The 23286-nt window shown below is 40.0% G+C and overlaps 1 protein-coding gene across 1 annotated transcript; it reads right to left on the bottom strand.

Moving 5' to 3' along the window:
* Positions 1-776: 776 nt before the first annotated feature.
* Positions 777-21629, bottom strand: esyt1a (extended synaptotagmin-like protein 1a). Its single transcript, XM_049580669.1, has 31 exons — positions 20998-21629; positions 19929-19970; positions 17815-17949; positions 16124-16197; positions 15833-15905; positions 15657-15746; positions 15505-15560; positions 13858-13978; positions 13503-13679; positions 12238-12320; positions 12034-12082; positions 11643-11732; positions 9662-9757; positions 9502-9573; positions 8705-8791; positions 8316-8465; positions 7668-7850; positions 7396-7572; positions 7223-7305; positions 7068-7116; positions 6889-6978; positions 5926-6021; positions 5637-5708; positions 5450-5536; positions 5207-5353; positions 3394-3524; positions 3153-3245; positions 2919-3050; positions 2734-2839; positions 1993-2042; positions 777-1879 (listed from the first exon to the last, which is right to left on the bottom strand). Exons 1-31 carry the CDS (start codon positions 21319-21321, stop codon positions 1852-1854), a joined length of 3243 nt encoding a protein of 1080 aa, XP_049436626.1. The 5' UTR covers positions 21322-21629; the 3' UTR covers positions 777-1851.
* Between the last annotated feature and the right edge of the window lie 1657 nt (positions 21630-23286).

Raw genomic sequence — 23286 nt, 5'->3', positions numbered from 1 at the left:
AATAAATAATTGAAAATATGTAAATAAAGATTAATAATGTATAAATTAAATCAGATAAAAAAAATAAAAAACACATTATGGACAGTAAATATGGCAATATTGAGGGGATTAAATAAGAAATTAATATGTAAATAAAAAGATGGAAATATGATGAGAAATAGATTAAATAATTAAATTAAAAATATGTGGATGTAAAATGAAATAAATAAGAAATATATATAAAGGGATAAAAAATAAATAAAAATTTAAAAATTAAAAAAGTCAAATAAATAATATGGAAAGATAAAGTGGAATAAATAAAACAATGAGTGAATAAATGAATAAAAATTTTTAAAATAAAGGATAAAAATCAATAGAATAATAAATAAGTTAATCAAAAATATGTGGACAAAACAATAAATATAAATAAAGGGATAAAGATAAATAAATGACACTACATAAAATACAAATTATTGAAAATAGTTACTTATATGCACTAAATGAATAAATATATGCATTATATATACACACACAAATAAATGTAAATAATTATTCTTTATATTTTATGTCTTTATATTTCCATTTATCTATTCTTGATTTTTCTTAATATTTCCATATTAAATTAAATATATATATTTATTTTTCTCACTTTATTTCCATGTTTTATTTCTACTTACTTATGCTTTGTTTTATTCTTAGTCTTTACTCTTATTTTTTCTAAAGATTGTTTCTTTTTTATGACACTCATATTACTTAGATTAAAAACAGCCTTTTACAATAAAATGAAGTCAAAAAACTTGTTTGATTCATGAGAGTGCAAACTTTAATCAACAACTTCAGCAGATACATGATGATATGTTAAAATAATGTCAAAGCTCAGCAGTTTTCTTCAGTTTTGACACTTCAAACATTATTTTCTTTCCATCACCACAAATCAGTGCCCAAGCCTTTGTGGTGAGATGACAGTAGTCGTAAATAGAAGCTGTCCCACTGTGTGTACAATATAAGCTTGCTTCTCATAACGTCATAACTGTTTTGCTTGAAAAATAAAGTCTGAACAAGGCCGATATCGTCAGCCTGTTGCATCTTAGCGCTACAAACACGTACAAACACAAGTAAGCATGCGGTGTAACAACACCAGCGATGTGTTTTTAGTATATACAAAGTTTTCTCTTCATAAAAGCACAGTGATTTAGACTCTGCTTACAGTATCATACCTCTGTTTTCAGTGGTAAATGTGAGGGTCTAGGTTTGTAATACTTTGACTTATAAAAGTAACTTTAATAGAGCTCTGGTTAAAACATATAAAACTTCATTTGGAACATAATTCATAAACACTGACAAACTGTGCACAGTTTTTTAATACTTAAGGCAATAATATAAACGTATATAAACAAAGTAATATCGGGAATTGTTTGAAAATTGTAAAAAATAAAATTCAAAGGAGTTTCTCTCACTTGTGTTGGATGCTGTAAATCCATGTCACTCATTAAGATATTGAACACAGCATAAGCCCTTTTGTGAATAAAATTCAATGAGGACTTTGACATGCTTTTGAACACATATAAACTCTGTAGGTTCGTGCAACATAGTTGCATTATTATCAAATATCTACTCAGCCAAAATATTCTACTGAAGAATCTGTCCAAGACAGCATGGATTCACCACAGTTAACACTTTACGGATGGAAAGCTACATGTAAAGTTTCATAAATACTGATGAACTGTGTTCGTGTGGAGCAGATATGTCGTCGTCTTTTTCTTCAGTGATGGTGGAAATTTTCATTTAAGCTGAATATACAAACGCACAAATCACAGTTCACAGAAGCAACACATAAAGTTATATAGTACTTAAGACCAGCCGCCGATCCCTCTAATTGGCCTCTGCTACCAAATCGTACCTGGAAAAACAGAAATTTGTTGTATGATCTTGAAGAAAATAACATATGAACATAACTGTGTTGATAAAACTCTTTCATAAACAATATTGTTTGGTAGCTGTTTGAATTATTACCATTGCGTGACACCAGTCTTGAGGTCAATTTGGTCCAGATCCAGCTGCAACTGAGGGCAACAAGAGAAGATGATGTTTAACATTTCTGTATCTTTGTTGTCTGGTCCTAATCACTACATCAACACCAAGATTTTTTTGTGAAGTTTGGCAATAACTAACGGAAGAGCATTTCAGATGATGATATACTGTAATACTGTGTTTACAAGCCTTGGCCAAAACATGCTTACCCAATGTCAGGACATCCAAAATGCAGCCACCAGACTGTTGATCATATCACCCCTGTTTTAGCCTCCCTTCAGTGGGTGCCTCTCCATTTTAGAATTGATTTTAAACTTTTAGACTTTTAAGGCCCTGCGTGGTAAGGCCCCGAGCTACCAGCCAATAGCCTGAGGTCCTCTGATAAGGCCCTGTTAGCATTCCCCAGTGTTTGCTGTTAGGACTCCGACCTTTTGGAACAGCTGACCAGAGGAGATTAGAAATTTCCCCTCCCTCTGACATCGTCTGTCACTGTAACATTGCCTCACTTTTACCAACTGGCCTTTTCTACATTATTTGATCTGTTTCCTTTGTTATCTGTTCTTTAATGCACACTTTGACACATTTTCTTCGTCATTTTTTTTAGCTTTTTTACTGGTATTATTTGCTGACTGTAAATATGTATTTGATTGTTTATTTGCTTTCTTTTATTTGTCCTTGTGTATGAAGCACTTTGTAACAGTAGTTTTGGTAGTAAAACTATACCTTGCCGATAAGCTCCCTCTCTCTGCTCATGAAGGAGACGCTGTTCTTCACAGACAGGTCCAGTCTTCTCTGCATGGACTCCTCCAGAGAGAAGTCAAAGTCAAACCTACGGAAAGAGAGAGAGAGATCAGTTAATATCCTCATACTTCCTTCACCATCATGAGTGTCTCATTTATTCGTCTTACCTCTCGTTGAATTCTGGGTTGAGGTCTCTCTTCTTGGTGCCAGTCCTCCTCTTGGTGGTGGCCTTCTTGTCAGGCAGCAGGATGAAGGAAACATAAGGGTCTGCACCGTCCTTGGAGCAGGCTGCCAGGGCTCTGTGTGTACAGGGGTCATTGCATTTACAAAAAATTGTTGGGATCCTGTGCTCCAGGTCCAAAAATGTGATGCTAAAGAGGTGATGTGTGTCATATAAAGACCTGCAGGAGTGAACTGTGATGTACAGCCTGCTCTCCTCGTTGGAGTAGCCGATGCTGAGCTTCACCTGGCCTGCTGAGTTAGGATTATCATTTCTAAAGACACAGTGTAGAAAATGTGATTATTTACGTCATGATGTCTTTGAATATTTACGGTAAAACAAGATAATATATACGGGAAAACAACCCTCTGAGGAACCCCTGATAACTGCTGTTTTGATGCTAGTGTGTCTGTATGACTCACATGGAGAATCCAGCTCTCTGTCTGATGTCTAGATGGGAAGGAACCCATCTGGGAATGACTTCTTCTCCGCTGGCATCATTACCTGCGTCCCCTGGGGCCTTACGACACACCGCCAGCTGAGTGTCCAAGACCTGCAAATCAGAAATTAGAAATACATCAGTGGTCCCCTGGAGGAAACTGAGACATGTAGCAGCTGTTTTTATACCATATATAGGCACAGAGAAATGATAAGAAAGCAGAAATAGAAATAAGAAGTATGCAAGAAAATATAACAAAATATATACAGATAATAAATATAAAAAATAGAAATAGAGGAGAAGAGATGTGGATGAAATGCTACATAATAATCGTTTACTCATGACTTGATAAGGACTAACATTTACAGACTAGCTATGCAGCATAACTTAAAGTTGGCTGTGTTGTTGCTGCTGCTGCTGCTACTGCTGCTGCTATAAAAGAGGAAATCCAAAGTCAGATATTGGTACATAGATATATGATATCAATCTGTCATCATCTCCTGACTTTCAACACCCCTGTGTTGATGGACACTTGCCAGTCTCTGTATGTACGTGCTGACTGTGTCGCTTTGATGTTAAAGGAATAGTTTGACATTTTGGAAGCGGGGATGAAAGAACAGTGTTTGCATGAATTCAAAAATGATTATAATGTTTAAATCAGTAATATTTGGAGATGCTGGTAGGCATATTTTATAACCTTTCCAGAGACAAGCTACCCGTTTCCCTCTGATTCCAGTCTTTGAGCTAAGCTACAGTTATTAGATGTGTTGTAGAGTGTTGGAGATATCAGCTGTGGAGAAGTCTGCCTTCTCTTAAATACAATGGAATTAGATGCTGAAGGAACTATTTTCTTTCTACTACACCACGCAAAAGGAAGTGTCTACTCATAAACAAGAGGCTCGTAACAGTGCAAGATATAAACATCAGTGGTGATGTTCCCTGCTGAGCTGTTACATTAGTTAACTCTGTGAGGTGGATTGGGAGTGGAAGACCGGCGCAGTGATACGGTTGGCAGGTGTAGTATATAGAAAGTAGTTCCTCCATGAAACTGCTCACAACAAGGTCTGTGGATTATCTTGAGTAACCAGGTCATGATTTCTGGAAAGAGACATTGCTGTTGAGTTTTTCAAACGTATTTTTTTAGGCACTTTGAGCACCACAAGCCGAGTGCCATCTAGTTTCATTATATTCGAGGGCAGGCAGACATCTCTACAGCTGATATCTCCAACACTGCAACCCACGCCAAAACAGTCTAGACTGATACAAAGCACTACAGGTAAGGTACATGTATTTTGGATTTTTGGGTGAACTGTCCCTTCAAACATTGTGCAGGATATCTGTTATCTTTGAGTCTGCAGAGTATTATATTCAGTAGTATATGTTGTATATCTGATGTTGGCCCATCATAGTATTCTGTGCATTGCAAAGCTAGTTCTATACAGGGAAATACCTGTGAGCTGCACAAAACACAAGTGATACAGTACAGAATTAAATACACTCAATGGGAAAATTCCTAAGTTTGAAATTCAATCCTATCTCACTTAAGTATGATGTTGAAGATAGGAATTTAGCTATTACAACACTGCCCTAACTAGGGGATTTACCAAATTAGGAATTCTAAATTAGGATGAGTTAGACCCTGTCCTAAAGTCAAAATAATTGTCAAAAATGGCAGCAGCATTGTTGTTAGGTCTTTATGGAATCAAGACAGAGAACAACATATATATTAACATATATATTTAAATAAGTATTATATTGGTAGTGTGAAGAAAATAAGCAGGATATGTTGTCAGCACCTTGAGCGTAGCCCTCAGTAGGATCTGGCTTTCTGGCAGTGCTCCATCCAGATTGAGCCAGCGGTCCAGCACCAAGTCCGGCTCAAGCAGCACCTCTCTGAGAGGAAGTGTGTAGGACCCAAGGGCCTGGCCCCAGCTGTGGGAGAGCTAGATACAAACATATAGATATACAAACACTCTTCAGACTGCCTTTTATAATATCAGTGTGAAATAATAAATGCAGCTGCTGTTCTTGAATCCCACCTTCACTGTGAGTGTCTCATCTCTGGGGTCACGAACCAAATAATGAAAGGCTTCGTCCCATCGTGGGGATGTGGAACGCTCACAAATCTTAGGAAAGAACAAACAGCAGAATTTAATGATTTTTTTTTTAAAACAGCATTTTTCTTTTGTTGCATTCACAGGCTCATCAAAGAAGTCGTGATCGTACCTTTGTTTTGTATGAAACGCCTTTGAGGGTAATCTCAGCCCCGACTTTCGGCTCCTTCCCACTTTTCTTCAGCTGACATTGCATGCAAATAATATTATTTTAAACAAAAACACATTACACCATCCGTTGTTTCATATATAAATGAGACTGCAGCTGGGACACTGCAGTGTTTTATGCAAAACACTGCTGCTAAAACCAACTATTGTATTTCTGTGCTCTCCAAAGCAAGGAAAAACACACCACAATAAACAACAAATAGAGCCCCAAGGACTCATAGATATGATCTCACCGGCAGGCCATGGGCACGCTCCACATACACAAACAGCACCGCCGATGATAGCACAACCTTGTTGTGGTACGACTGCTGGGACTGGTACTGCAAGATCTGTGGGGAATTATGTCACACACACACACAGAGAAGAAGAGTGAGAGTTTTTGTGAGACTGATGTTGCAATAAGAAAGTTGTGGTTAAAGTTTCCTTCACAACACTATCAACAAGATATGAATAAAATAATCTACAAAAAGCATCAGTGGGGAGAAGTTCCTGTTTCACAACTAAACACACTGCTGTTATGTACAAAACTCAAGATCCTTTCTGTAAAAGTTGTTCTCTTTGCTATCTGCCACAGCAACCATTGTCCTTGACGCAGTTCCTTCTTAGCACTAAATTCCGCTGTATAAGCTATGGGACAAAATAACAGCACTCATTCTGTGCAAAAATGCGTTCTAACATTCAGCTGAAATCAACATGAGTCAATCCAAATCCAAAGTTCTGGTTCTACTTACTGACTTTGCTTTTTTATTATGCATTTTTTTATTTTTACTTTTATACCTGTATCTTCATCCTTTTTTAGTAATTTCTTTGTACTTATTTACTTTTGTATTTTTTGTTATTACTTAGTTTATTATTACTCTTTTTTTTGCAACTGTTTATGGACAATCGAGGCTTCTTATTATTTATTTTTTTAAAGATATTTTTTGGGGCATTTTTTAGCCTTTATTTGACAAGACAGACAAGTGTGAAAGGGGGAGAGAGAGAGGGGGAGTGACATGCAGCAGGGGGCCACAGGCTGGAGTCGAACCTGGGCCGCTGTGGCAACAGCCTTGTACATGGGGCGCCTGCTCTACCACTAAGCCACCGATGCCCAAGGCTTCTTATTTTCACTGAAAAACTATATTATTTGTATGTTGCCTTGGTATATCTAAATATAAACAGAATCAAGAATAAAATGAAGAGAGTAAATGTGTGACCTGCTCCAGTCTGGGTAGGTCAGAGACTCTGGGCAGCCACTCCAGCACCAGGTGAACTCGGCCAGACTTAACATCATTCAGAGTGTACCACTGTAACAAGAGCAGCACATCAATGTCCAGGTTCTGATATATATACAAAAATTATTTGTTAAATTATATGTTCACTGTGTGTCACACACCGTATCCATGAATTGTGCACTGATGATGTCTCGTAGGTTGAGCTTGAACCTGCAAGAGTCATTATCCTCCTTTTCATTTAAATATTTATTTTCAGATATAAGAGCTGTGTAGCCAAAAATGCTGTAAATGTTTTATTTGTGACATCAGGGCGCACCTTCCGAGGAAGTCGTCCTGATCGATATCCTTGTCAAACAGCTCAAACTGGATCTCTTGACCAGGAAGCTGAGTCAAAATCACCTAAATCATAGAGGAAAATTTGTATCATATCCAAGCTAAAACATAACAACTTCATCAGAGAGGCAGACAAGCATCAAACAAAGGTAATACCTCATAGAGTTCATTCCAGATGGGATTGAGGTTCTCTTTGATGGTGTGGCTACGGAAGGTGATACCAGCCACGCGGATCTTGACATAAGGGTCGCTCTTCCCTTTCACCATGCCCCCCATGAAGTTGTCCTTCGCTATCAGGTTTTGGGCCTCCACCAGGTGGATACGCAGCACTCCCTGTGAGCAGAACAAGGGCAGGAAATGCTACTATAGTGTGTGTGTGAGAGGCTGAGTGATGTCTGCTGCTGTTTCACTTTAGGTAACAGTTTTACCTCAGTTGCAAACTCTGGGTCAGGTGTGGTGTGCTGTGGTCGTGTTGGTTGAGGTTTTCCTAACCCGCCGGGCCCCGTAGGGTTCAGTTCAGATGAGATTCCCCCCTGACCCATCCCCGGCCCTGGAGCTGTAGGCCGAGGAGATGGTGTTGTGGGAGTGGCATCGTCACTTAGCCACAAAACCTAGTAGAGCACAAACAACAGGACTGAGGACTGCATGTTCTCACAAGGATAGAAAGATGAGGCAGAAAGAAGACATGTGGATGGCCTCTCCTAGGTTTTTATTTGGTTATAGGGTTAAAATCAGTGTGCATGTAAAAGGGGAGGTGTTAAGAGTTAAGAGAGTACTTTATATCCTCTCCAGTATCTCACATTCTCTAATCTCAGGGTGCTCTGTTTAACAGGATCTGATGTCCATGAATAAAAGAATCACACGGAGCTATGATACATTTAAATTTGAGCTCTCAGCTTTGAAGGGTTGGTTGTGGGTGTGATAACTGAAGCATGTGTCTGATGACAGTTGCTTGAGGCCAAAGCGGTCCTTTGGGAGCTGTTAGGATTTCAAAGTCTTCCTCACAAGAAGGTTGATTCTTGCAATACCAGCCTGAATCCACATCTTGCGTGAAAGTGTATGTGTGAGATACCAACCCTAAGCACAATTTTGACATAGATGCGGCTGGCAGAACCAGAATTCTCCATGTGGAACCACTGGTCCATGGTGAGTTCAGGCGTCGCCAGAACTCGGGCCAGAGGGATGGTCAGACTGCCCAGGGACAGAGAACGGTCATCATCTTTCACCTGATTGAGAAACGCAGGAAGAGGAGATGTGGAGTTAGCATAAAGGCAAATATCATGAAGGAAAAAGGGACGTAAATGGGTTAAAAAGAGAAGAGTGCAGTTTACAGACATTACAGAGAAAAAAGGGAAAATGAGGAGGAAAAATCAATGAGGTACCTCAACACCGTGGGAGTAATTTATGCAAAATCCCTCCAGCTACATCGATCGGTGCGTTCAATCATTGACTCATGATGACTTACTTGAATGTCGATGTCTTGTTTGCGGGGATCCTGAATAAAGAAGGTGAAGGCATCCTCCCACACAGGGCTGTTGGTCCCGTAGCAAGTCTGCAGAAAAGAGAGGAAAACATTCATTATGCACAGATTAAGGCTGAAAAAGTTTTATAAAAACTTAGATCCTAGTTTTGGCAGTGCACTCAAATAGAAAAGTTCTGGGACGCAGTGAGAGATAGTATCCAGGACATATTATCCATACAAATACCTCTAGACCCAAAACTTTCAATACTAGTTTTATACCAAGCCAGTCACAACATAAGAAGGAGAAAACATTTTCATTTTCACATTTTTTAGATTGGCTAAAAGAGTTATTGCTCTTTCATGGAAGAAAGTCAGTAGGCGGAGTACGGGTAAATGGATTTCTGAAGTATCAGCAACTCTGACTTTGGGGAAAATTGCATTTGCTATCAGGGGTAACCAATCACTCTTTCACAACATCTGGGGTCCCTTCATGTATTATCTAGAGAGGACAGACTTAACCCACATGATGGAAGCACCGGGGGATATGCATCTGCATTGTCCAAATCTGTCAAAGTTTTTTTGTTTATTTATTTATCTATCTTTAATTTCATACTTTTGGAGTGGGGGTTAGGGTGGATTACGCGTGTATTAAATCTTTTCTTTGTACAAAGATTTTGTTCAGGTGTCCTTTTCTTCCTGTGTAATTGTAGATGTATATATACACATACTGGATCTGTATGTCTTTGTTTTTTGTTGTTAAAATCAATAAAGATACTGTTGAAAAAAAAGTATATCCTTACCTTGCTCTCTTTAGTTGAATCCTGAATGGAAATCTGCGCCATTGGGCTTGGGTCCTTATTGCCTTTTCTCATCTGTAATGTATTAAATAAGCTGATGTGGGTAACAGATAAAAATTTAAAGCACACTACATGAGAGAGTCTTAAATAACGTTAGACTTACAGGCAGTGCATGAGCTTGATCAAGATAGACGGCCAGGATGGCTGCAGATGGAGGATCAGCCGTCTTACTGGTCAAGTTCTGGTTCTTCTGGATCACCTGTTAGACGAAGCAGAAGCAAAGCATGTGAGATAAATTATACGAGACCCTAAAAGCCCAGGGCCACAATTTTACTTTTTTATCACTATAGACACATATTGATAAAGAATGTGTTATTGATTGACTGTTAAACTGTTTAAGATGAGTCTCACTTATTTGGATTGATGTTTTTAGATTGTTCTCAGGATGTCTGGAACTTCAACGTAATATTATTGTCCATAAGGCAAAAATGCATTAAGCACATGATAAAAACAATATGTAACACCGCTCACACAATCATAACAAAAAACCTCGGGCCATATTCACAAACATTCTGAGAATTCTGTCAGAGAGCTCCCAACTTAGCCCCAAAACTTCTAGTAAGGAGTTCTAGCTTAGGAGTGATATAGGAAAGTTCTCTGAGCAACTCTGAGCAAGGCAGGGACAGAAAAGTTTATCTTAGTGAGGAGGTGTGGTTGGTAGGTGTGATGCTTGCTTTTAGGAGATGTGATTGGTTGTCAGAGACACACCCCTTTGTGAGCCTGAAGGTGTGGACACCCAGTGGAAATGAAATGAACTGCTGACTGTGAAAGTGTCATTGCTAGTGTGATCATTCTGCTGATCATTCTGAGAGAGACTCAAGTCATCACAGCTGCACTGATGTGTTTTCCAGTTTTCCAAATATCTTAGTGATGATCACTTTATTTCTAGTGTTGTAGCCTTAGGTGGGAAATGTGTGTGTACCCCTACTGAGATCAACCACATACTGTCCCTGCATAATGTAGCATTTCATTATCTCCGTCATGAAGCATTTGGAGAATATTTCTTCTACCTCTATGTGTTTTCACCATTTTCTCCTCTCCTTAAGAAACTCTTCAGCCTCTTAAAAGTCCTCCTCCCTGCTCCTAACATTTTTTCACCTTAGGAGCTGTTTAAGGGCTAAGATGCTCTGTGAATGACTTTTATCTTAACAAGGACCTTAACTTTAAGGGGAAATTATAAGAAAACGTAACAATTCTGAGAATTTTCTTAGAATTTCATCACTAGAAGCAACTCTTTGTACCAGGAAGCTTTGTGAATATGGCCATCTTCATCCATACTACAGGTGCATCCTTAGATCGTTTCTAGGATGTAATGTTGTTGTTTTTTTTTATTAAATTTGTAACTCATGAACACTCATGAAGAAGAGATAATAAATCTTCTCTGGTTCAATACAGGTTAAATAAACAAGTTAAATTATAATAACTTCACATTTTAAGGTACCATCTCTCTTTTCTGTCGATGCCAAAATAATGTTGGATAAAAATAATGCTCTGATTCTCATGAGTGTGTTATATTTGTCCAAATCACTAACCAAAGCTAAGTCGCAAATCAGGCACAAAAACAAATAAGTACCATAAAGCTGTACCAGAGTTATAACATTTATTTTTAGTTTAGTTTCAGTTAGTTTGCAGAGTGAGTTTGCTCTTTTCAGTTTTCTTTTAGTTTTAATTGATTGAAAATGTTAAGTTTTAAGTATCATTTTCACTATCTGTGTTTGTTTTGTTTTTATTATAATAATGTTTTTTGTTGTCAGGAACAAGATTTAAGAAGTTCACAATAGGTATTACAACACAATGACAACACTTTGTGAAGGCAATTGACTCACACTCATGTGGACATCTCATACATATGTGCCAATGCCCTCTCATGCAATAAACAAATTGACAAAAACTAAAGCTAAAGACATTTTCTGTATATTTGTATTTTACTTTAATTCGTTTTGTAAATACACAGTATAATTATAGTTATTTTTTTTTACTTTTTTCTTCTGTCTATTTTTACTTTTATTTTAGTTCACTAAAACATTTTTCACACCCAGTTTTAGTTTGTTGTTTAGTTTTCAGTAACCTTAATGTGGACTCACCTCACTCAGTCTGTCAGCAGAGGACAGCAAAGAGAGCCACTCCAGCCGGAGGTGAATACTGCCAGATGGGACGTCCCTCAGATTAAACCACTGTTTACAAAAACAAAGAACTCATAAGACACACATTTTTCCTCCTCTGGCTGATTACTTTGAGCCTGGATGGCAGGGGAGACGATGGAGAGATCAGAGCAGATCACGAGGAGGCACATGGGCTCCGTAATGTCACATGCTAACAGGATTACTGAGGTCTTGCTCAGATGTTTTCCAGAGTTAGACAATATAATAACTGCATTCTTGTGCCTGTTGATGATAACATGATCTGAGTGAGAAACATGTAAAAAATGCCATGGTGAAATACTGAATCTTGTCGAACACAAGCTTTAATACTTACATCATCCACAACTCTCGCCTTCTTTACAATATCGAGATCCACCTTGACCCTGAAAGAGAGGCAGAGAATTAATGAAGCCATGAATCAAAGAGACTAAGACCTTCAAATTTCAAGATAATCATGGCCCAACATGGCAATAGCAGAAATGGGAATGACATGAGAAGCACATAACACCAAGTAAATGAATGAGAATGAATAAGCTACCTCCCCAGGAAGTCATCCTGGTCTGGGTCTTTGTCAAAAACTTCCACTTCCAACTCCTGACCAGGTACTTCATGGACAATCACCTGACACACACACACACATACACACATAAATGGGCAAATACGCAAAACACACGACAAATATACAAATATAGATACAGCCACATGTGACACAATAACACAAGGACATGCAAACAGAATCACAATGACAAGAAGTTTCCATGTTTTTTGCCAGGTGGATGTTAGAAAAAATACGTCGCCCACAAAATGACTATTTGTATATGAATTACTCACCATGTGTCGTGTTGAATTCATGAACAAAAGTTTGTTTTTCTCCCATACTTGCATGCTGAATGGAGAATCCAAAAAAGCCAAATACTCCTCATGAATTGACGTCAATGGGGACCACATTTAACAACAGCAAAACTATATTAAAACATTGGTTTAAAAACGATTATACAACTCATGCAGTGTAATCTAGATCTAATTTGTCCAGTTGTACGCTCAGTGCTTCCAAACACATGCATTTTCTTTAGTAATGATTTAAAACACTTCCGTCCACATGCCCTAAGCGTGCCTGAACATGTGAGTGCATTTGAACTCTGCTCAAACGGAGCTCATATTCAGGCATGCTACTCGGCCATGCACAAGACTGTTCATAATGATTTATTTTAAATCATTATGTTTTAGCAAAAATGCATGTGTTTAGGAAATACTGGGCATGCAACTGGATAAATGAGACTCACACTGCAGGAGTTGTGTAAGAGTTTGTAAACTGAGGTTTTGATATAGTCTTGGAGTCCCATTTACTTCAATTCATAAAAAAATGTTTGCCATTTTTGGATTCTCCCTTCACCATGGAGGGATGTGAGAAACACAAAGTTTTCCTCACAAATTCAGGGTAACACGCTGTCAGTAACTGATATGCAAATGCTCATTTTGCAGGTGAAGTATTCCTTTAATAACTTCATATCTATTCAGTGGCTTGAATTTCATAAACAACAAAAAAAAAGTGTCCCTGAGCAAGCAGTTTCGCAACAGCTGCTTATCTCAGAAACAGGAGCTTCCTGTTAACGCATACATAGATAAAGTCAAAACTGTTTTTCTCCGACATGTTTACTACCAAAGACTTCTCTAAGCAGTACCTACGAAGCCAGGACACCAACACCAAACTATAACCTTTAGCACACAAACTGGGTGGGAGTGCAGCACTTGAGTATCAGCTCAGTTTCGGGTGTATTTTCTTCCCTCTCGCCCTCCTCTCACCTCATACATCTCCCTCCACTGTGGGTTCAGGTTGCTATCCACGTGATGAGAGGTGAATATCTGGGTCCCCACACGCAGGACGGCATACGGGTCCGACTTCCCGTCGATTAAGCCCTTGATGACAGTGTCCTTGGCAGTCAGGTCCTCAGCTTCCAGCAGGTGGATACGCACAACTCCCTAGCATGTGCGTATATGTGCAGGAAAACACGTTCATGCACAAAGAAAATCAAAATGTTAGTTAAGAGTCCTCACAAGTCTGCTGTATGAATTTAAAGCTATGTGTTTGTATATGCTGACACGGCTTCAGTCTGTGTGGGTCCATGTTTCCCAGGCCATTCATAATTAAGACAGTTACCCGTGGCAGAGGGGAGCGGAGCTGCGCAACGTGCAGGTCGGCCACCAGGGGTATAGTTAGACGGTTGGGGAGCACCAGGTGGGAGGCTATTGCATCCATTATCATAGTGTCCGAAATGGCACTGCAAATGAATGCGAGGACGATGTTGGGGAAACACGGGGGAGGGACACACAGACAAACAGACAGAGGCTATATACTACTGCTGACAATATGAACATGCATAAATAACATGATATCCATGTTCTCAGCAACAGAACCAACAGGAAGCACCCATTGGCTACAGATGAGGACGTGTTTTTTTTTGTTTTTGTTTTTGTTTTGTTTTTTTAGGAAATCATGTTGGCTGATGTCATCTACAGGAGGAATACAATTAAAACAATAATGACAAACTGTCATTGAAAGCATCACCAGAGGGGATTGATGCGTCAGCAACAAATTTACACCTCTGACAATGCTTTAATTGTATTGTCACAAAAAGTACATTATATAAGATCGCAACACACACACTGCAGAATCAGCCACCATACAGCTGCATTGAATATGAACGATAAATAGAGGTGACTTGTTCCTATTTGTCAGACCATCCATTTGTCTTCATATTCAGTTTAACTGTACCGTAGCTGATTCTACCTTGTCCATGTTCTGACCTTATATAATGGGCCTTGAAAACTACCTCCATATAAATTCATGGAGTCATTATATACGTACTGAATATAAAAAAAACAGTAGAACAACAGCATGGCATAAATTTGAACAACATAAAGGAAAAGGCTGGCACTGTTCAGTATTTTTCTTATTATCAACAAACACCATAAAAAGAACAAAACCAAGAATGTTTTATTCTGTCTGTTGGTGTTTTTTACTTCTCTACCCTGTTAATGATACTCCAGGACCATTCACTTCTACTAAAGACATACATCTTTACAAAAGGCTTCAAAGATATATACACTTTATTTTTTCTGATCTGAGCGCTGGCAAGTTTGAGGTAAGTTTACCACAATTCATTTACACATACTACCCACATTGTTATGATATAAAGCTGGCTGAAAACTGGCAAAGTATCCCTTAAAGGCAGCAGGATGGTGTGCGTGGGATGACTCAACATAAACTACAGTGCCCCTGTTCATTGTAATGACGGAACATGTTACCCAGTGCAACAGCGTGACTCATTTATGTGTTTTAAAAAGTTTTTGGACAACAAAGGAGCTCTGTGGCACACAGGAATAAGTTATATGAGGGTTTGGCTTCTTGTTAATAGGATCAATTCATTGTTGGTTTTAGTCTTTTCCCAGGATTTGCTGGTGAGAATAAAAATATAGCATATAACCACTCTTACCCTTTGAGAATGTGAACACATAGATCTTTCATCGAACAGACAGAAATATTATCGACACTCTCTGTCTTAGTTTGTTTTGGAAACCTCTGCTACTCTGATGGCTAAATAAATCATGTATCCTCTGAAATATAGCCATCAATTCCAAAAGGCACAGCCCCCAAACTTTTCTGCATGTCAAAAGTTCATAAGCCCTATTCCACAAACAGGCACTCCTCATTAAAAACTATTGAAAACAAACACCAGAGACACAACAGATCAATGCAGCCGCACCCTTAAATCTATCTACACAAAGTTCTGTCACATGAACTCACTTCAGTCCGGGGATATCTAACAGGTTAGTCAGCCCGGTCCAGTTGATGTCCAATTTCTATGACACAGATAAAAGACATATAAATACATCCATGTGAACCTCAAATAACAATGCAGTGCAAAATCAAATGTGGTTCACTGGTGCTGCACTCACAGGCCTGCGGATGAAAAACATCGTGATGGCTCCAACGAGCGGCACGTCACCGATCAGAGGCTCGAGGATCACACGCAGCTTCCCGTGGAGCTACAAAGAGAAATATCGAAGTGAAGTTTTCAGGCCATTTGACTATGACTGGTAATGTAAGAATATCTTAATATCTATTCTTATACCTGGACTCCTTTCACTCCGGCTTTGCAAAAGTACTTTTTGATTTCTACGTTGATCTCAACATCACCGGCGTAGCTGCAAGCAGAAGAGCAGTGACAAGTGTAGAGATACATGTTTAACCAAGGGAAGCAGCTGATGTGAGTTATGATACGGCTGTGTTAAGTAAACAATGATCTGCTGTGACAGATAAGGACGAGCCCTATTCTAATGAAGGAAACAATGTAGTAACTCAGGTATTATTTCAGTGTCTGGGTGCTTATGTATGAGCAAAAACAAAAGCTGTGATGCATTACCTCAGGTACAAATCCAACATCACTTGTCTCTTATCGTGCTCTGTGTGAGCCTTCACACCAACCACCTTCAAAGCCTGTGAACACAACAGCTGCTGTTACACAAAGCAAATAAAACTAATAGGGAATGTGCTGTCATCAACAGTGAGTCTGCCATTTTTGAGGAATAAGAGTTCAGAGAGCCATTCGCTGGCTGTTTGCTTCAAGTGTCTAAAAGAACTGCTTATCTAAGACAAACACTTCTCAGTGAGTAAGCTTCAAAACACCCTATGTACTATATAGTATACAGTCAGACACAAAGGTAGGCTAATGTTTTGTGTTTCATTTAGCAAAATACCAGTGGCTTAATTATGCATGATTGGCCAACATTTTGTTAGCATTCTGTTAGCATAACATTAACCGAGCTTATCTTTATCTTTCCAGATGACTGTGTCGTTGGCATTTGGCATGTAGATCTGAAGGTCCAGTACCCACCTGTTTATAAACTGGACATGGGCCTCCAAAGACTTTAAGTTTCTGAATTTCTAACAGATATAGGCGCTCACGCCAACACCAGATAGACATCAGGGGAGCTAAAATGTTAATGGGAGGCAAGCTATCGAGGTCTGTAGGGATCAATGTCATTAAGTACAGCAACTTAGGGGGTTAAGTGATGGCAGCGAGGTGAGCGCAACTTATATAACAACTGTATTTTGGGAGCCACCTTTGTAATGGACAGGTCATGCTATGTCTTGTTGGTGATGATTCTCAGTCATCCAGGTCATGGTAATCATAAGTGCTATATCATAGGCGACTGGACTTGCTTGCATGTCCTGAAGACGTTTCGCCTCTCATCCAAGAAGCGTAATTTAGAACTAAAGAAGCTTCTTGGATGAGAGGTGAAAAGTCTTCAAGAAACGCAAGCAAGTCCAGTTGCCTATGATATAGCAGTTATGGTCATACTATGTCTCTAGAAAAGTTTTAGCCGCAGTCTTTTTGGTAAAATGAGAAGAAACTTGAGTACGACAGACAAGAAAGACACCCTGGCAGAGCCTGGTGAAATGCACACAAGATGGTGACCAAACTGAATCTGATATCTCCGATGAACTGGACCCAGATCTCGCCAAAGCCTTTATGTGATGACTGCTAATATTATAAAGGTAACTTATGAAAAACTCGTTCCCCTGGCGGAGACTATCCATAAGCATTCCACGGAGCTCCAGACTACTAGCAAGCAGATAGATGACGCTGAGGCTAGAATCCTAGCTGTTGAAAACTCCGCCACAACACAGGAGCCAACAATCGAACTAGAAAAGCAGGTCAGTGCTTTATCAGAGAGTCTGGATATGGCAGAAAACTACAGCAAGCATTTGAATGTTCAGGTTTTGGCTTGGCAGAAGGCACTGAGCGTTTGAAGCGTAACTACCAAAGCTGGCCGCATAAAACTGTAAAAAGCACACCGCTGACTAGGACTGAAACTAGACCTGAGCAAAAGTCCCAGGCTGCAGCTGCGATTTCATACAGTCAAAGATAAGCAGATCTCTGTCAAGAGCGTCTCTTTAAATGGGCATTTGTCTTTCGCACCAGTGAGACCAGCCCTGCATTACCAGAATAACACACACATTATACACATTAACATTCTGCACTCAGCTGCATTTTCTTGATCACAGAACATGCACAGAGTAAACTGCTTTCATGATGTCCCATTCAGATACCTTGTCTCCTATGTTGACCTTGGTGAAGCTGAGAGTCTGCAGATGAATGCTGGACGCACGGATGGCAGGAGCGATGATTTCCACCAGCAGCTTCTCCAGATACTGGCCGATGAAGGGCCAAGCCTGCTGCAGGATCTATATGACAGAGACAACACACACTTGAATACAAAGACATAATCCAAAGTTTTGTTATGCATCAGATACAATAGGTAATAAATAATTACAAGTAATCAAATGTGGTGCATGTTTGCATCTGTGGTCGGCTAATATAATGATGTGATTAACAATGAATTATTATTTGTGCAAATGCTTAGTCATAGCAAAGTGCTTCCTGCGAATATTAAGTAATTAATGAGAGCGTGACAGCAAATGACAACGAACCATGCATGCATGCAGACACACACACACTTTACACACATGACCACAGACTGTTTGCCTTGTGGTTAAAAGGCTCTCTAGAGAGAGAGGAGAACAAAAGCCATCTGACAGAGGGCAACATCTAAACAGTTAACAGCAGCTCTGCCATCAATAATTCAGCAAGATGGTTATTAGATAAATTTATCAAGCACATCCCAGTTGTGAATCATTTTGGAGAACATCACAAGATTAAAAAGAAAACAAAATCGCTGATGCTTTATTTCACGGGTCCATGATTATCTGATAATTTCCTTGGGGATTTTTCAGAGAGAAATAGTTGCATAACACGTAATTTCATCGGTGTAGATTTCAAGGGGGGGAGCAGGACTTTTTTGCAAATTTGTTGACAAAAATGGTGCATAAAAAATCATCAGGATGCAGGAAATTCAGGGTTTGATGCTTAATATTTTCTGGCAAATGACACCCAAACCCTGTGTTCAACATGTGTCCAAAATGCTGCAGTGAAACTAGCGCCCTTGTGTCTAATCAACTGAATCAGTGTATTGGTGGTGGCATTATCACTCCTCACAGCCTCACAGTAGTGTTAGCTTCAGCATTTTAGTGTGAGGTGTAAGGGAAGGTGCAAAGTCCAGTCAGCTACTGTTTGCTGATCCTCTGACCTCCAAACTGCCTGTGAGAGTGGTGATGCTACAGCCACAGGAGAGTCTTCGATATAATATTTATCAGAATCAGAAATACTTTATTGATCCCCGAGGGGAAATTATGATTCGTTACAGTCGCTCCAATGTCAAGAATTGAGAACTATAAGAAGTAAGAATAAGAGTATGAAATGGAAATCTGTAAAGCAATAAAATAAAATAAAAATGAAAATGTGCATTATGCTACTGTGTTAACAATAGTACTTAAAATATTAAAATATTAAAGAATAAAATATAAATCGTCACCGTGCTGAGGTTGTAAGAGTGAACATTTAACTACAATATATACATCAATAGAATAAAACAAGAATAGAATAGGAGTAAACATAATTAAGTGCATTAAACGATGCATGATATGGATGATGCACCCTGTGAAATCTTATCTGGCTTTTTTTTTCACATTCACATGTTGCCAGTTCCTGTTATTTGTTGCCACAAATTTTTACAAGTTGTCAGAGGTGTGAACATTTCAAGGCTGATGTGTGTTTGTTTATTGGTTAAAGTGAGGATTGTGAGTGTTTGAGCAGCCGCATCATGTCAGAAAGCCTGCAGGAGCGACGTGGGCTGGTGAAAGATGAGTCCAGCAAATTGCCATCCCACAATCGGGGCTTCTGTCACCGAGTTCATTACATTTTTCCCTCTAGAAGGGCGAGCTGGATTATTAGTATTCACATCCACGCTTGCCCTGCACTGATGCGAGGTTACTGTACTGACAGAGACGGAGAGCTCCTCGATATGATCTCAGCCACTCTCCGTGTCTCTTAATTACACCAGTAGATAATCTGCTCCGACAGAGAGGCTGCAACGGGAGCTGGGTCACTTAAAGTCCACACAAGTGTTTCTTTATCCCCATACTAAATGTGAGGCATTGCAGCTACTGTGGGAGTTGCTCAAGTGAAACCAAACACCTTATTTTGAAATTTGTTGTTGAAGAGCGGCCCTTCATCATACATGACAAGAATGCTGAACCAAATGAACGCCTTATGTATGAATACACAGCTGCACATATGCAAAGCCTGAAAGGGAAAAAAAGCATACCTTATTCAGCCACTCCACTTTCTCCACATCTGGAAAGTTGACCTGTGGACAAGTAATATTGGTCAGGCATGAACTCAAATACAACATGGCAGTGTAAAATGACCTCCAGCTTATAGCGGGGTAGCTAAAATATTTGACATGATTCTCTTGGTAATATTTTTCTGGGCGTGAGGCATAAACAGAAGTAGGTTTGCTGCAATAAAGTTCTAAAAGTGTACTTTTATTTCAAACAAGCAATTTTCAGATCATGCATTCCTAGCTGTACATTAGACGATTAAATTACAAGGAAGTATTTCTACTTGAATAAACTGTCAACCACAGGCACATCAGCCCTTCCTTCAAGCCACAGAGACATGAGATCTATAGATTAGGCCTATCTGCCCGAAACACCCACTCTCTCTCACACACACACACACACACACAGTTTATTCTGTCTTGCTCTCTATCCAGATATGGTGGTACATGGTCCCTGCCTCTGCTCTGAAGTATGTTTATGAGTCATCAAGTTTTTGGAGCCAGATAAGGTCAATGGTCAGCTCTGCTGTGAGGAAACATGAAGGGGAAACACACAGAAAATCTCTCCTACTGCTAGATAAATTACTTTTTTTTCAGCATAGACATGCATTACTACATGCAAGTCTACTTACAGTCTCCTCAGTGCTGGTGTCATTCTTTCCACCTCTGCACTACAAAGACCTCATCTGACATTTTAATTCACATTCCTCAGTGTGGAAGCTGTTGAGACTAATTCTCCAGGCACTGCACAGTAGGAATGTCTAAATATGGGGCTGGTCGGCGGACCGGAGGAAAATACTGTCAGCAAAAGGGACAGTCTCCTATTTATCTGATGGTTATCACGGAGCAATGATTTCTCTGTCTAAATGTGTTCACTTTAAGTTTCTTCATTAACAGCAAGTGTCTACTAATGAGTGATAAGCATGTCAGAGCCTGTCACAGTGATGCACAGTAGCTGAATGCAGCTCAAGTTCAGCCTGACAGATGTGGCAGATGTGACAGGTGATACAAACTGCAGAGAATGACCGTGGCAGGGAGGTGTGTCAGCTCTTACCCAGGGAGGTAGATCCCTCTTGGCTTTGAAAGCCTTCTCGGTGGTGAATGCCCTCTCGTTCTCCTGGATATACATGGCAGACTCGAGCCTCATGACTTTCTCCAGCCGACTGTGTTTCCATCCCATGTAGATCATGAGACCGAACAGGACTACGCTGATGCTGAAGCCGTAATATCCAGCCAGGTACACTGGCAGAAGAGCACCGAGGCATTTTCCAAACGACCACAGCACACTGACAGCGCGTTCACCTGGGGGGTGGCTCGGTGCTGAGGCCGGGGCTACAATGCTCCTGCTCATGCCCGGCTCTGCATCCGCGGATGGCATCGCAAGATTCGTTTGACTTCACTGGCTCGACCTGGCCTTCAGCTTCGCTGGTTCAACGACCGAGTGGCAAGCGCCACTTAACACCTACCACCGTGTCACTACAGAAAACATCGAGGAATCACCGATAAACTGCGCGCTTAGGTCGGTTAGATCATGCTCCTCTCCCCCTCAGTTCCGCAGGGCACTAAAACTGGCTATTCCGCGTTTCATTTACGTGTGCAGCTTCTCTCTCAGAGCAGGGCAAGCAGAGACCAAGACCCGTGAGGGCGGGCTCTGCTTGGAGCCCTCCTTCACATGAAATCCAGTAGAAACCTAAACCCTAGAATTAACTTGTAGCGTCACGCACAGACTCGGGCGGAGCGTATTGCGATCTGTATGCAAAGTGAATGTTTATTTTATCCGGAGACACCAAAGGACGTGTTTTATTCAGAATAACAGTATCATCAGAGTGTCAACTAAAAGAGCCACTACGCCCAAAATACTGTCCTCGTGCACAGGCTGCTCAACCCGTTATCTTTTACATAACCGGATGAAATCCTGCTGCATGCGCAAGCGCTCAGCTCCACTGCAGCAGCTTTCACAACTGAGCGCTGACAGGTCTGTTGACAGAAAGGTGTATTAGCTTTGCTGCTAAGCTCTATCAGCTGCCGTGTTGATCACTGTCTGAGAGAGACAACCCAAGCGGCAGAGTCGTGACAACACCAGGATATGCGCCAAATGTCACCAACGCAATGTTTGCGCACCAGCAAAATGCAGGTCAACCCAGCCTCATGTGGAGACTCTGTTGTTCAGGTGCACTTTGGGTAGCCAGGTGGTGTTTCACATTGCTCCTAGATAAATTAATTTACGCTTGGCAACTAAAACAGCACAGGCTCTCTGGTTGCCTAGATACAGCCAATTACCTGTGTTTGCTCAGAGGGTGAAAAGTTTGATGATCCTTTATGTAAACGGATACACGAAGACACAGACAGGCAGTCAGGGAAGTAACAATAACCAGGTCCTGTTATAATCACAGCAAACAGCCCTAACGCAACAAACACTGTCTTCAGCTTACATTATTATTTATTTTACTGTAAGACATGTAGGCCTACAGGAGATCCAGTGAGACTAAGAGTTCATTTCCATAGCTTTATATATGATTCCCACAATGCGCAATACAACAGTTACACAGGCTACATAAAGGCTAATGTGCATAGAAACCAAATGCAATATGTTTTCAAACAACTGTCCTCTAAATCAGGGGTTCCCAAATGGTGGGTCTGGGTCCAAAAGTGGGTCGCCAGTCCATTCTGAATGGACCAAGTGACTTGTAAATGTATCAAGTTTGTAAAAAAACACACTTAATTTTTAGGCACAATGAATTGCAGGTATAGAGTTGTTGTTGAGTGACTAAAGGAAAGCTACTTGACAGAGACAGCAAACTAACTCAATGATGTGACCCGAAATCTGGACCCGTGGCTGGACCAGTTGGGAACCACTGCACTAAATGTTCCCTCTGTACAACTCACTGTACATCTACTGCATTTTGATATTTATAGACCCATGCTAAGCCCTTCTTTTCATTAAGGAGGTGTCTGTCTTGTGCAATTTATTTTACATTTGGTACTTCTATATTGTACATGTGTAGGCTTTTGAGCTGTTTTTGTATTGTTTTTATATTTCTGAATGACTGATGGCCAAATATCATATATCAGAATTTTGTTGTTGAAATCAAATAATCCACTGCAGGGCCATAGACACCTATTTATCATTTGGGGGGACCATTTTCAATCTACACTGTGATCCAACCCTCCAGGGGCGTCTGAGTGGAAATTTCCTCCAGGATAAATTTTAAGAAACCTAACAGCTAAACTCATGGTGGTGCAGTGGTTAGCACTGTCACCTCACAGCTAGAGGGTTTCTGGTTTGTATGTTCTCCCTATGTCAGCGTGAGTTATCTCCATGTACTCCGGCTTCCTCCCACAA

This window comes from Epinephelus fuscoguttatus, linkage group LG7 (assembly GCF_011397635.1).
Source record: "Epinephelus fuscoguttatus linkage group LG7, E.fuscoguttatus.final_Chr_v1".
Taxonomy (NCBI): domain Eukaryota; kingdom Metazoa; phylum Chordata; class Actinopteri; order Perciformes; family Serranidae; genus Epinephelus; species Epinephelus fuscoguttatus.
Note: the sequence above shows the minus strand (reverse complement) of the source record. Positions and strands in the feature narration are given on the sequence as shown.

What these genes read in the sequence shown, in the direction of transcription:
- esyt1a (XM_049580669.1), bottom strand. Translation starts at nt 21,321, where the DNA reads ATGCCATCCGCGGATGCAGAGCCGGGCATGAGCAGGAGCATTGTAGCC. An exon ending in ACCCAGAGTTTGCAACTGAG is followed by an intron (nt 7,573 to 7,667) that starts GTAAAACTGTTA and finishes TTCTGCTCACAG; the next exon opens with GGAGTGCTGCGTATCCACCT. An exon ending in AACCCAGAATTCAACGAGAG is followed by an intron (nt 2,840 to 2,918) that starts GTAAGACGAATA and finishes CTCTTTCCGTAG; the next exon opens with GTTTGACTTTGACTTCTCTC.